The sequence below is a fragment of the Phalacrocorax carbo genome, chromosome 1 (genome assembly GCF_963921805.1).
Source record: "Phalacrocorax carbo chromosome 1, bPhaCar2.1, whole genome shotgun sequence".
NCBI lineage: Eukaryota > Metazoa > Chordata > Aves > Suliformes > Phalacrocoracidae > Phalacrocorax > Phalacrocorax carbo.
In genome coordinates this window covers 143,261,377-143,275,312 of record NC_087513.1, presented here as the reverse complement: position 1 = coordinate 143,275,312, position 13,936 = coordinate 143,261,377, and the positions used below count along the sequence as shown (strand labels likewise).

The 13,936-nt window shown below is 41.8% G+C and overlaps 1 protein-coding gene across 1 annotated transcript in view; it reads right to left on the bottom strand.

Annotated features, from left to right (window-relative positions):
• Positions 1 to 10,380, bottom strand: part of PPP2R3B (protein phosphatase 2 regulatory subunit B''beta) — a 51,636-nt gene extending 41,256 nt beyond the window's left edge. Inside the window, exons 1-2 of the mRNA XM_064437856.1 lie at positions 10,313 to 10,380; positions 8,189 to 8,646 (exon numbers count right to left, since the gene is read on the bottom strand). Coding sequence (XP_064293926.1) covers positions 8,189 to 8,539 — 351 coding nt within the window. The 5' untranslated portion in view covers positions 8,540 to 8,646; positions 10,313 to 10,380. The remainder of the gene's footprint in view (positions 1 to 8,188; positions 8,647 to 10,312) is intronic.
• Positions 10,381 to 13,936: the final 3,556 nt, after the last annotated feature.

Sequence of the window (13,936 nt, the reverse complement as noted above, 5' to 3'; positions counted from 1 at the left end):
ATGCCTCCCCCACAGAACATGCAAACAATTGGAAAACATGGAAGTCTTGCATGTGTATGCCTTCTCTCATGATTATTTAGATTTTCTAGTACGCTTGGATTAGACAGAGCAATGCCTGGAGTTTCTTTCCACAGTTGCTGGGAGAATCCAGAATTTTTAGGAGACATGACAGTGAACATTCAGACACCAGTTAGATGAGAGATATATGGTCATGTTGGTAGCCCAAGCAGAATGGGCTGATCAGATTCTCTACGCATTACCAAAAGAATGGCATGTATGTACACCACGCCATGGGCTGTTATCAGATTATAAGATAAGATACATGTCACCTTGCTATGATTACACTGCCTGGACTCCAAAGACATAGCATGGGCCTTTTTAGATTGCTAACTGCATCTGGCAGACTAACTTCAGCAAGCGTCAACAGTAGACGCTATAGAACATTAATGGATGAGAGTTAATGGTTTATATTCTTTTCAGAATAATTCTCAAGTTCCCTGCCATTTTAGGAAAACATTATCAGTTTACATTTTATTATCTGTGTATAACACAGACAGTTTTAATGAAAAAAGTCATTGGAATGGTGCTCTACAGATGGAATCTATTTACTCTTCATGACCTTCGGGTGACTCTATTCATCAGATCATGAAAACTAGGTACACCAGAATTGATGCTGCTGAGGTGGTTATCAAACAGGGAAAGACATAAGCAAAATATCTAGTGTGGATTATACAAATTAAAGTCACACCTGCTCTAATAAGATGCTGGGTTTTTATATTTTAGATGAACCATGATGTTACAGAGACTATCCAGAGGACAACATACACATTTGTAACTTTACCAAAGTAAGTCTCTGAATAGCAGAACAGGTTGAAATGAAGAATCAGTTCAGGCTAATTCAGAATGTCACTGCAATTTTCCTATAGGAGACAGGAGCTTTTATAATGGAGTCTAATGTTATACATTATGCAACTTTTCAAAGCCATACAAGCCAGTTTGAATATTTAGTAACTTCTAGATTGGTGGTTTTTACCTTGTGTCACTGTCACCTTAATTTAAAAGTTGACAGAGTAATCTGGTATAAAGAACATGAGTGACAATGTTTTATAACCATCCAGCAACTTAAACATTGCACCAGCTGTTCAGTACTTCATCATTTTGACATGAACTGATTTTTCAATTAATACTTTCAAAACCACATTTATATCTTGGAATTTCATAACTTCCAAAACTAGAATGACTGGTATATGAAAGTACAACCATTACTTTAATTCCAGCATCACAGGCTAACATGACATGTAATTTAGTCCCCAAAATCACAGGACAATAATTGAGTCAGTGACAGCTGCAGGACAGCTTCTTGCTTATGCTTTCACTGGAGACTTCCCTCCCGAAAGATCTTAAAGCAAAACCAACAAATTGGGAAGCGTAAGATACAGACCTTGTTCTACAAGTCAGTAAGACTGCAAATTGTAATTTACCAACCAACAATGGGATATCTGGTAGAACTCCTATAGAGAGTTACTCTTGAACTAACGCTACTGTGGTGATCATGAATCAGTAAGAAATCATTGCTGATACAGGAAATGGAGAGGCAACAGCAACTATACTGGTTTGTACAGGGCTAAATGAAAAGACATGCATTTCCAAACTTGCAAGCAGGGTACAGCGGTAAAGGACAACGCAAAGAAAGAAGGCAGAGCAAAGCAGCTGGTCACTGGTAACCAACTGAACTTCAGCTTCCAGTACGATAGATAACTAAAGGGGTAACCATTACACATGAAGAAATAAGACAGCTTAGAGAGGTATAACACTACAAATACATTGCCAGAACAACAACAGTGCTTTGACTAGCAATTTCCTCCATTCTCCATCACTGCAAGTCCTGATGTGAAGTCTAAATATTTTTTCAAACATTCTAGAAGATCTTTCTAAAATACTAAGCTTAAATTTTTCACTTGATAAATAAGCCAGCAGTCAGAATTTTAGGAGGTATTCTTTAGTGTGTTAATAGCAAGTAAGACAAACAGAAGAACACCAATTTTGTTAAAATATTAAGTTACAACATACTTTTAAAACATATTTGCTGTAAATTATGACTATTCATGAAGACTAGTAGTAGACGGAAGACAAATCTAGCCCATTAAGTGCTTTCAACATTATTTAATTTCAACTAGCTTTATTTCTTCGTCAATGAAGTGGGCCACAAGGATGAAGATTATTTACGCTATATCAGTGATGATCATACCTAGTAGAAATGTTTATAGACACTAGAATATTAACTGTTTATCAATACACATCTAGCTTCTACAGGAATAAAACTGTTTAGAAACAGTTCTCCTTGTTCTGCTGAATTCTGAAAACAGATCATGTCAAGCCATTTCATAAGCTCTGCAAGCCTTGGTTTGTCAAGAAGGTCCAATCAAATGTTGTTCATTGTGGGCACATTTACAAGCGAATTTTATAGATATTTTGCAATGTTTCTCTTGTCACCCACTCATATGGTTTTTCCCTGCACTCTCCTTGCATATAGATTCTACAAATGTTGTGAAAGTCTCCTTGTAGTCTTCCAACTTGTCTCATTTGTTGCCTGAAATTAGCAAAGTTTCTAGGATCTGCATAGAACAAATACATAAGGCTAGTCCCACATGAAATGAAACTAAGCAGCATGCGCAAGGTTATTTAAGCACTTACCCCAATAGCCCTAAGAGCCCTTTACCCCTGCAAGTACCTGCGGTCAAGAAATGGTACATGGGTGGCTGAACAGTTTCTAGCTATTTTTTATATAGAATAGTGATTGCTATGCAAAAGGGGCACATCTAATATGAAGTACATCTAACAGAACGTGCTATTAAAACATCTTTGATCATTGGTTAGCTTTCTGTGGACCCGTTTTAAGTTGCATCTGCTGTTCACAGAATACAAACTAATCTTATCTACTGGGACATTAGTACCCTCTGGTTAACTCGAAGACAAGAACACCACACCAATCCAGTCCAACCCAAAGGAGTTATTTACATATTATGCCACAGTTAGAACATTAAATTTAGTAACCATTTGTTGTGGACTGGAGAAAACACCAGTTAAGCACTTTTGTTGTTTTCTCAAATCAATTCAGCTACTTAAGTTACCTAACTTTCATTCAATTTTTCAAGACAGTTTATGTGTGCAAAGCCTCTACATTTGCAAGACTCAGCCATATGATATTACCATTGGTATTTTGTAGATTTTTCTCATAACAGTGCTTGCTGACAAATTCTGTGCGGTCATTGACTGGGTCTATCAGTGGACAAACTAGTTCACTGGATGAACTGCATTAAATGTTCTGTACTGAAGTAAGCCCACACATACTTTTGGCCTCAAGCTTATTTCTTGCTGACAGAGTAAGTGCAGGGCATATGGAGAGATTCTCAAAAAATATAAGATGGGTTCTCAAACATCACTGAAGGAAAGAGAAAGCTATTTCCTCACAGATTGACCACCTGTTAAAAGAATGAACTGTTTAAATGACTGATTTAAAGCTATAATTAAGCTTAAATGTTTTCAAAGACTGGGCAAAGAGAAGCGACTGGAAGTAAGTGATGATCTCATACAGCTATGGACAATTTTTGTTTGCTTGCTTGTAAGTGACAGTTACTCACATAGGAAAGAGTGCCTGTGATTAATAAATTTCATCCAAATATTTGATTTTATCCAGTGTCAGGATTGAGGTGAATTTTAAATTTGAAGAAAGCCAAGTATAATTCTGAATTAGATTTTTCAGCACTAGAAATGCCAAAACCTCTAAGACTGGATGAAGCATATAAGAATTATTTATGAGTTTCCAGTAGGACAGAATTAACTTATCTTTCAAGTGCAACTGCCACTTTGAAAGAGGACAAAAGAGCACTATTTCTTCTAACAAAGCACAATGTATAAAGAGAATGAATACTATTGCTAAGAAAAGTATAACATTTATGTCCCAGGGCACAAGATGCAGTTAGAATAAAGAATCTACCAAAAAGCTACAACAGTGAATAACTTTCAGTTTCTTATTGATACATAAGATGAATAGCTGGTTCTCTAATTGGGATAACAATTCTTCTATTCCAAGCTATTCAGTATAGTAAAGCCTAAGAAAAACAAAACATACTACCAATGCTGCTTCTGCTTACTACTATTATTTCACCACATTTGCAACTAATATGATTTTCTAGGAACACCTATAGCTGCACTCTTTCCAGACCTTAATATGAACTTCTAGCTGTCCTTTCTTTGTTGGCACCATAGAATGACCTTTATTGTGAACACATTAGTGCTGACATCTGTTATAGTACCCTGTTATCATCATAAGAGTACATTGGTTTGATACCAGGTTATTTACAGTCTGCCTTTAAGTCACGGGCTTGAGTCGGAAGCCAAGTCCGCCATCATCCCCACCTAGTGATGGGACATGGCACTATTAACACTAGCTTTGCATAATACAGAGTTAGGAAGTGTATATGTAGACCACACAGTCCTGTGCAGCGTAACCTGGTGTGCAGTGCAATGCTAATACAACTTACATAACCCAGACTTCGCAGTTAACATTGTTTCTAGAATTAAGGTATACTAGATAGTGACTCAGATGCAGACAACATATAGACAAGGGTCAAGGCCAGCATCAAAGCTTAATAACTACTTTTTACTTAAGGAAAGCTGGCAGGATTCAAACACTGTCATTCCTCTTACTCCTCTGGCATTTTACGAGCACCATTTCTCTCCTTGCTAGTAGAAGGTAGTCATTGTCCCATCCCCCCCTCCCCAAGAGAAAAAAAGAAAACCAAAACCAACACAACTTAGAGCACACCTTCAGAACATTAAGATAGTCCACCACTAGTCTAAAGGATGCAGGTCTGAGCCTAGCCACCCTTTAATTCAAGTAATCAGAAGAATTCATTGGTTCCAATAAGCAACTTAAGTGTTATTATGCTCAAACTTCTGTCAATGTTAAAAGGTTTCATTCCAGTCTCTTTTTAAATGAACATGGATTCTAGTAGTACCACTCCATTTGAATTCACTAACTAGTAACAAATATTTGGCAAGAACAGTGGTGTTGAAAAAAGCTATGCAGCACTACAATAAAGTAAGAAAAAAATTACAAATTACAGAAATACAGGCCAATGAGTTTTAGTAATTGTCACAGGATAACAAGCAGGAACAGTATGCTTATCAAGCAAGAGATATATAGAAACCAATCCAAGAAGTACCTTTGTATCAAAGGTTGACCCTGTAGAGAAATGGAAAATAACCTTGAAGTACTTCAGATCATATCACATTCTCTCTGTACCCACACCCCCACCCACCCCCCCCCCCCAGGATGCCCATAGGGAATTCTGTGAATTGTTTCCCCAGATGCCTTGTACACCAGCTGGTTAGGATTAAACATCTTGCCTGCGGCATCTTTTAGGCCTTGAGGCCTGGCATTTCTGACAATGTGATGAACAGTGTACAATTGTGTATACTCCATATGTTTAAGATAATCTAGAGTGCCAGAAACACTGTTAAATTCATGTACAGTAGTGATAAGTGTTAAAAGAAAGCTATGCCAGCTATTCCTCAAGTTTGAAAGTTACAGTTCTAGAATTTCCTTTCTTTACAAGAATATACTCATATTCAAGATCTAAATGTTGAGATTTTTCTATGCCTCTGATTTTCTGTTATTTTAATACATTATAGATACAAATCATAAGCCTACTTGCAAAATACTGAGCACTAGCAAGCACTTTGCACCATGTAGCAAAGATGACCAGGACTTTGCAATTACAGTGTTTGTACAATGGATGCAGTCAGACACTGACCATACTCTGTATGTCTCCATGCAAGTGGAGGGGAAATATCTGCCCTAAAGGAAAAAAAAACATCCCCTAAACAAACACTGTTTTGTTTTCACTTGCACTAAAACACACCATAAGAGGAATTTTCATGGTAGAGTTCTGTCTAGATTTCAAAAATCAAATAACAAAACAGACAAAAAACCCAAACACAAAAAACCCACCACAAATCAAAAAACCCCAACAACCTAACACTTACGTTCTCTCTCAGCACTATATGAACAATTCCAATTAAGTAAAGAATGCTACTCTTCATTAATCTCTTCTTTACGGGAACTACTTAAAACAATCAACGAAGACACAAAGTGGAATTACAGTACACTAGTTGGCAATCAAGTACATCAAGTAACAGTGGCTTTTAATGGAAACTCTCCCTTTGCTTGCTTTTAACCAAGAATAAACTGGGCATCTGCTAACTTTCTCCATTTCACTAGAACAGGAAATATAATGGTGTGAACATAAAGAAATAGAAAGTAAATCAATATCAATGTTATGCCCTGCTGTCTGGCTAGTGACTACATGTAAAATTCAAGTCCCTATTATTATAATAATCATTCTAGACAAAGTTTAGACTAGAAACATGATGTCTTGAAACTAAGAAGCAAGGACTCCAAGTTGTCAAGCTAGATTTGAAAATTAATATTTATGAAGTTAAGGCAACACTTAAGATTAAATGTTTTAGTGCAAAATGGTAGTCACATCACTACTTCTGTGGATTCAAAGGTAAGTATATACTTTCAATAGACACCAGTAACAGACAAGAAGTAACTGATTCCCTTAAACATCCTCAAGTACTAACCTCTCTACCCTTACCAACCTGAGAAGGCTTCCCTGGGACACCAGGAGGTTTGGCCAGTTAGATACCAAAGTATGTAGAGTGACTGAGAGCAACGACCACTTACAACTTACCAGTGTTATTAAACAATATGAATTTATAGTCCTGTAGCAGCAACAGCATGTCTCAACTCTTTGATATAAGGCAGATCAAAGTCACCACGTCATTTTCTATTCCATTTTGGTTTTATAAATTATGAAAAGTGCTAGAAATTAGATTTTTTTTTTTAAACTTGCTGTTCAGTTCAATATCAGGTTGGGGGCAGGGATGTAATTCTTGCATAGAGGGCATTGTCTATTATAAATCAAGACCTTCTTAGAAAGGAAGCATTGAGTGCAGCATGCAGTACCAAAACAATTACTTTGTTAACATGCAGATTCAGTGGAGCCAAAATTGAGTCTTGTACTAACAATAGTGCCTGGTATCATTAGACAAGGGAATATTTTCAGTCAAGGCAGTATGTTATAAAAATAACACTGCAGACAAACACAGGGACTTATGTTTATCCACAATTAGATTGCATTAAACAGTGGACGGGCCTGTTACTGAAAAGGTGGCATCTGAAGCATCTACACCTGGTTCGGGTTACCCCTAGTAAAAGTTAAACAAGAGATATCTAGCAACCACTATCTATTTAGTAAACTAAATAGCCTTTGTGAACTACCACATCTGACAGAATGTTAGATTTTTTTCTTTTGATATAAAGCGTGAGATGCATTTCACGCCTGGTTAGTCATGGCTATCTGACCTATCTATCCAAGTTTGGGCTTTTACAATTATTTCCTCATTCATTCTCTGACTCTAAATACAGGCCCTCCCCCACACTGGACACAAGGACATTACTGAAAACTACTTTATTATTTTATTATTATTATTAGGCTACTTCTAGCTTTTCCTCCACTTCTTGCATTTCTTCACAGGCATGAACAAACTAGAATACAGATACTAGTCTAACCTTATTGTGTAGGAGAGGCAACATTTCAGAAAGCAAGAATCACATTTTGATTTTTCCTTATCTGTGCTGCACCCACTGAAGCAAACGTAACATGTAAATTCGTTACAACACAGATCAGTACTGCATGATGTTTGAAATATAGCTCAAAACCAGGGTAGATATACTAAATCTGATCAGCTGTACTGGATATGGAATTTTTAAGATGCCTTCCTCTCTGCAGTTTTAAAGAACAAGGGCAATATTGCTCTTCACAGAAAAATTATTGGAAATAAAAAAAAATTCACTTTTCACTTTGTGTCAGGCATGTATGGCTTACAAAAAGCAACTGAGCTGCAAGGAGCAAGGGCAGTCTTTTGGAAGTTTAGGCCACCTAGCCATTAGCACTAATGACACACAGATATTGACTTTTTTTCAGTCCTACTGCTTCACTCTACTCCTCACACTTCCTGTTGGAGACGTAATTACTTGCATGATTTGCCAATACCACAAACACAAAACTCACTTCCATTTAAACAAATAGGTCTAGTAAGTAAGAAACAAACTTACTACTCTGGTTCCTGAGGATCGACGCGTTGCTCTAATGTTATTAGAGGTGTTCCTTGGGGTGGCTGGAGTTGCCAATGGAAGAGTAGTAGAAAGTTGAGGAGGACTGAAAGACATCAAAGGCAGTCTGGTATCTCCTAACATGCATTGCTTGGAACTGGAATTTTTATCAGCTAACTTCTCATTTTTACTATTTCCTGGTTCTCCATTACCAATCTCCGTCTTCTCCTCATTCTTGATTCTTCTCAACAAGTCCTTTAGTGTTAGCTGAGTTGCAGGCTGACTCAACCAGCACAGAAAGAGTTCATCCACCTTCATTTTCAGTACAGGTTGCAGAACTTTCCCAGGTGTCATTTTCTACCAGTTTCCCTTTTTTGTTTGATCAAATTCAAAATAAAGGTTTGACAATCATCTGCTTAAGATTACACTTGACTTTCAGTGTTTCACAGGCTCCAAGGTTCCTGTTAAGAAAAATACTACTATTAAATCTTACGGTTTTAACAAAGTTTTGATATTTATTCCCTCAAGATACTGGAAGGTGTTCCGAGATACACGGTAACATGTGACTACAACAACATTTGATAAGTGTAAGCCATCAATCAGTCAGAGGACTTTTAAAGTCCTCCTGTGTAAGTGATAGAGACCAGAGAGAAAGAAACTGCGCTCAGACTTTCTCAAAGAGGTATCCAATAAATGTTCTCCAAGAAAATGGATTAAAATACATGTTTATTATGACAAATAGCCTTGAAAAGACTTATAATTGAACCTGCTAAGAACTAAATGTCTAAGCCGTTTATGCAAAGCCTTGGTGATAGTACAATTAAGAATTAAGAAGCAAGCCTTTCAGTCAAGAGATTTAGAGCTAAGACCAAAAGCTCAATTTTCATTCTGAAGTCTGTGCTTCTGATTTGAAATCCTGCATTGCCTGTTGCGGCGCAAGATGTGTTCCTGTACAAGTGATGCCCAGCTGAATTCACAGAGATCCTTCCTCAGGATTTGATTTGACTGCCCACTTGGTACCACACAGTCATTTGATATTTTAATAACTGATCTGTTTGACGTTCACTTTTACAGTTTTTTTAAAAGCCAGAGTGAAACAGTGTGATTCAAGAACTGGGATAGTATGAATTCAGGTTCAGTTGCTCACCTGAAACAAAGAGATTTTTATTTTAAGAGAGCCAGAGGACTGGACCTAAATACTGAGAATGGAACCCAAGCTACCATCATCATCTCCACAGTCAAATTACTTAGTGACCCAATACAGTTTAACTAAACACTGTGCTTCTTTCCCCGATATTTTTTTAAGCCTTTAGCAATATTTGATCCATACACAGATAATGCGCAACTGTTTCCTGAAGAAGCCTTAAAACGAACACTTGAATTTGGAAGCGAACAACATCTAGCAAATGAACGTACTATTAAAAACCAAAGTTCAGTCTTCATCCCATGGCAGAACCATAAACCTTAGAATACCGCACTAGTTAAGTTTTTTAAACCTTTATAAGCTTAATAACCTAAGAGCTAAGTGATGCCGTTGCTGAAACTGCAGGTGACGTTGCTTCGCTAGCTTTGCAAATCAAGGCTCTCCCAGCCCTCGCCGCAGCGCCAGCGAGCCCCGGCGGCACCTGCCTGGGCGGGACGCAAGGCGGTGCCTCCCCGCACCAGCGGGCACCCCCGGGAAGGGCAGCCGGCCACACGGCCGGGCCTTGCGGCGGCAGACCGGGACAGACAAGCCTCCCGACGGCCGTTTGAAAACGGCGGCCGCGAGGTGGCAGCGACCGCATCCGCGCCGGACACCGCAGCCGCCCCCGCCGAGGGCGGGGGGGAGGGGGAAGCGGCTCTGGGGAAAGGCCGGCCCGAGGCAGCCGAGGCGGGAAAGGGGCGGCGGTGCCGGGACGGGGAGCCGCCGCCACACGCCTGCCGGCACCTGCTCCCCCGGGGAGGGCTGGAGGGCGCCCGAGCGGAAGAAGAGCCGCCGCCGCCGCCGCCGCCGCCGCCGCCGCCGCCCCGGCAGCTCAGAGGCGAGGGGGCTCCGCGCCGCGCCAGCGACCCCAAGGGGGGATGCGAGGGACACGGGCAGAACGCGCAACACAGCGCGCCGCGAGGACAACGGCCGCAACCACTCACCTGCCCCGCGCGGTACCTCACCGCCCCTCCCGCCGCTGCCTTCAAATCCGCGCCTCCTTCCGGCCCGCCCCGCCCCGCCCCGCCCCGCCCGCCGACCTCTCGCGAGAGCTCCTCCTTCCCTCCCCGCCTGAGACGCGGTGGATGGTCACTATGGTAACGAGGGGGGCGTGAGGCGGGGGGCCACGCGACGGTCGCGGCGTGCGTTGTGACGTCGCAGCGGAGGGTGATGATGGTGGTTCCCCCTCCCCGCCTCGTCCCCTGCTCTCCCAGCAGCCCGCGCGGCGCGGCCAGCGCTTCCTCACGGCGCCGTGGCGGGCGGTGGGCCCGGTCCCCCTCGCCCCCGCCCCAGCGTGGGACCACCCCGGTAGGGACGTGGGGGGTGGCCGTGACAAAGCCTCGGTGCGTGACCTGCAGCTGACGGGGAGCTCCCCGCTGGCTGGTTTCCGAGGAGCTGGCACAGCACGCGAGCTTACCGTTGCTTGTGCCTCCTGCTAAACCCTGGTGAAGGAGACCACAAATCACTGTTTTTGCACCCACAGTTGCTGTAGTCGCCATTACTGTTAGAAATTTGCAAATGAGAGGGGAAGTGGAGGCTCTAGAAAATGAAGAGAGAGTCCCTTTATTGAGAGAACAGTGTGTGCCAGTCTGCAGCCCACTTTTGCACTGGGTAACATACACTGGAAACTTGTGGTTGTCGGCTTTTGCAGGCACTCCTGCGAGGCTCTTGAGGTAGACACATCAGTGGGATTTTGCATAAAAGATCCTCACCCCCAAGCAATCAGTTTTCTTGGTATTTTGTACATCAGCAAGTCATCTGTGTTTTTACATCAAATAGCTGCTTCCACTACTCTATTTTCCTTATATGGCTATACTTCACTTTGGTTTATTGCTTTTACATTCTTCCTTTACTATAACACATGCTCCAAAGATTTATGACAGGTTATCACAAATCCTTGAAATGTTACTACTGTGGAACTGAGGCTGCACAAGCGATTATACGTTTTACAGTTTGAAGAGAAGGCCTAAAAATCATAGAATCATTGAATCATTAAGGTTGGAAAAGAACTCGAGGATTATCAAGTCCAACTGTCAGCCCAGCTCTACCGCGTCTCCTAAACCATGCCCTGAAGTGCCACATCTACACATTTTCAGAACACCTCCAGGGATGGTGACTCCACCACCTCTCTGGGCAGCCTGTGCCAATGCCTGACCACTCTTTCAGTGAAGAAATTTTTCCTAATATTCAATCTAAACCTCCCCTGGCGCAGCTTGAGGCCTTTTCCTCTCGTTCTGTCGCTAGTAACTTGGGAGAAGAGACCAACACCTGCCTCGCTACAACGTCCTTTCAGGAGGCAAGATTAATCTTGCAGGCAGGATTAGAATAGGGTAAGTGAAGGAATGGACTTCCTTTCTTATTTCTGGGGGCATGGAGAGAGGACTCAGATAAGAAAGGGTAGATGCCATGAGAGAGATCTAGTACAGATCAACACAGTTATTTTTTTGTAATATTCAAAATAATATCATCTAGTGGCAAAAACAGCAGTACTGTTGTATCAGAGGGCTTTGACTTACTGCCACAGACACAGAAATATATTTTCACAAGTGTAAAATGAGATTCTACATTCAAGAAAACCTGTAGAGTGTTGAAAGTTTTTGAGGGTGTCTCCATTTTTCAAAGCAGAATACTACTCTTTTTCCTGCCCATTGGTTGGTGAAATTTAGAAAGTATGTTTTTAGAAAACCAAAGTGGACAAAATGGCATTATTTTAAACTAGAGTAAAGCATTCAGTGTAATACAGAGGAAGCAGATGCCAAAGTATGGCTAAATCTGTAAATATTTTGGAATTAGCTTTAAAGCAGGGGAAAAGAAAACGAAAACCCTGTGTTATGGATAGCAGCAAGATTTTTGGCTGAGAACTGAAGGGCTGAATTAAGAAGACTGATAGCAGAGCCACAGACATGGAACAAAGAGGACTTTTAAAACATTTTGAATGCCTTTGAAGCATTCCTTAGTGATGGTGTAGCCATCTGTTGATTGACATTTTGAAGACAGGTGGCAAGAAGGGGATCAGAGAGTGAGCTGACAGACTTGTAGAGTTGGATATCATCTGCATAGAGATGATGCCCTTTGTTGAAACTGGCAATGAGATTTCCCAGAGGAACAGGAGAAATAAGAAAGAAGAAATGAAAAAAAAACACCTGAGAAATATACACAGTCGCAGTATTCTCTCATGCCTGCTAGTGTACATTCAAAGCAACTCTAATTCTGACTATTAGAGTTTGTCATGATTAACATTGGTATGAGAGAGGAATCAGTTCCACATTTCTTGCGTGGTTGACATGGGGCGGGCAGTGGAAATTGTTTTCCTGGACTTCTCCAAGGCCTTTGATACGGTCCCCCATAGCGTCCTCCTGAAGAAATTGATGTGTTATGGCCTAGACAAGTGGTCTGTGCAGTGGGTGGGGAACTGGCTGACAGGCCGCACCCAAAGGGTGGTGGTAAATAGCTCTTTCTCAAACTGGCAACCTGTCACAAGTGGAGTCCCCCAGGGATCGATATTGGGCCCAATGTTATTCAACATCCTTATAAGTGATCTGGACAACGGCATCAGGTGTAGCCTGATGAAGTTTGCTGACAACACCAAGTTGAGTGGGGAAGTAGACACCCCAGAAGGGAGAGCTGCTCTGCAGGGAGATCTGGATAGGCTGGAGGAGTGGGCCAGCAAGAACCTTATGAAGTTCAACAAGGAAAAGTGTAAGATCATGCACCTGGGAAAACATAATCCGGGAGTGCAGCACAGACTGGGATCCACCTGGCTGGAGAGCAGCTCTGTGGAAAGGGACCTGGGGGTCCTGGTGGACAGAAAGCTCAACATGAGCGAGCAGTGTGCTGCTGCGGCCAAGAAGGCCAACAGGATACTGGGTTGCATCAAAAAGGGCATCGCCAGCAGAGATAAAGAAGTCATTATCCCACTCTACTCAGCTCTTTTCAGGCCACACCTGGAGCACTGCATACAGTTCTGGTCCCCGCTATACAGAAAGGATGCGGTCAGGCTGGAAGGGGTCCAGAGAAGGGCCACCAAGATGATCAAAGGACTGGGAAGCCTGCCATATGAGGATAGGCTGGGAGAAGTGGGTCTGTTCAGCCTTGAGAAAAGGAGGCTTAGAGGGGATCTCATCAACATGTACCGGTACTTAAAGGGTAGCTACAAAGAAGATGGAGACTCCCTTTTTACACGGAGTCACATGGAGAGGACAAGGGGGAATGGACACAAGTTGCTCTTGGGGAGATTCCGATTGGACACCAGAGGAAAATTTTTCACACTGAGGACAGTCACCATTGGAATAATCTCCCCAGGGAAGTGGTTGACTCGGCCACATTGGACACCTTCAAGAGTCATCTGGACAGGGTGCTGGACCATCTTGTTTAGACTCTGCTCTTCTGTGATTTAGACTCTGCGATTCTGTGAATCTGTGATTTCTTCTGTTAAACAGAATGTGCTTTGGGCGTTATCACCAGGTCATGCTAATGCTTGCAATTGACAGGGATACTTGGAGCATGTCTCTGGATAGATCAGGTCTCCTGAGCAGTTTGTCTACTCAGGGATGTGTGTTTGTAGAGAA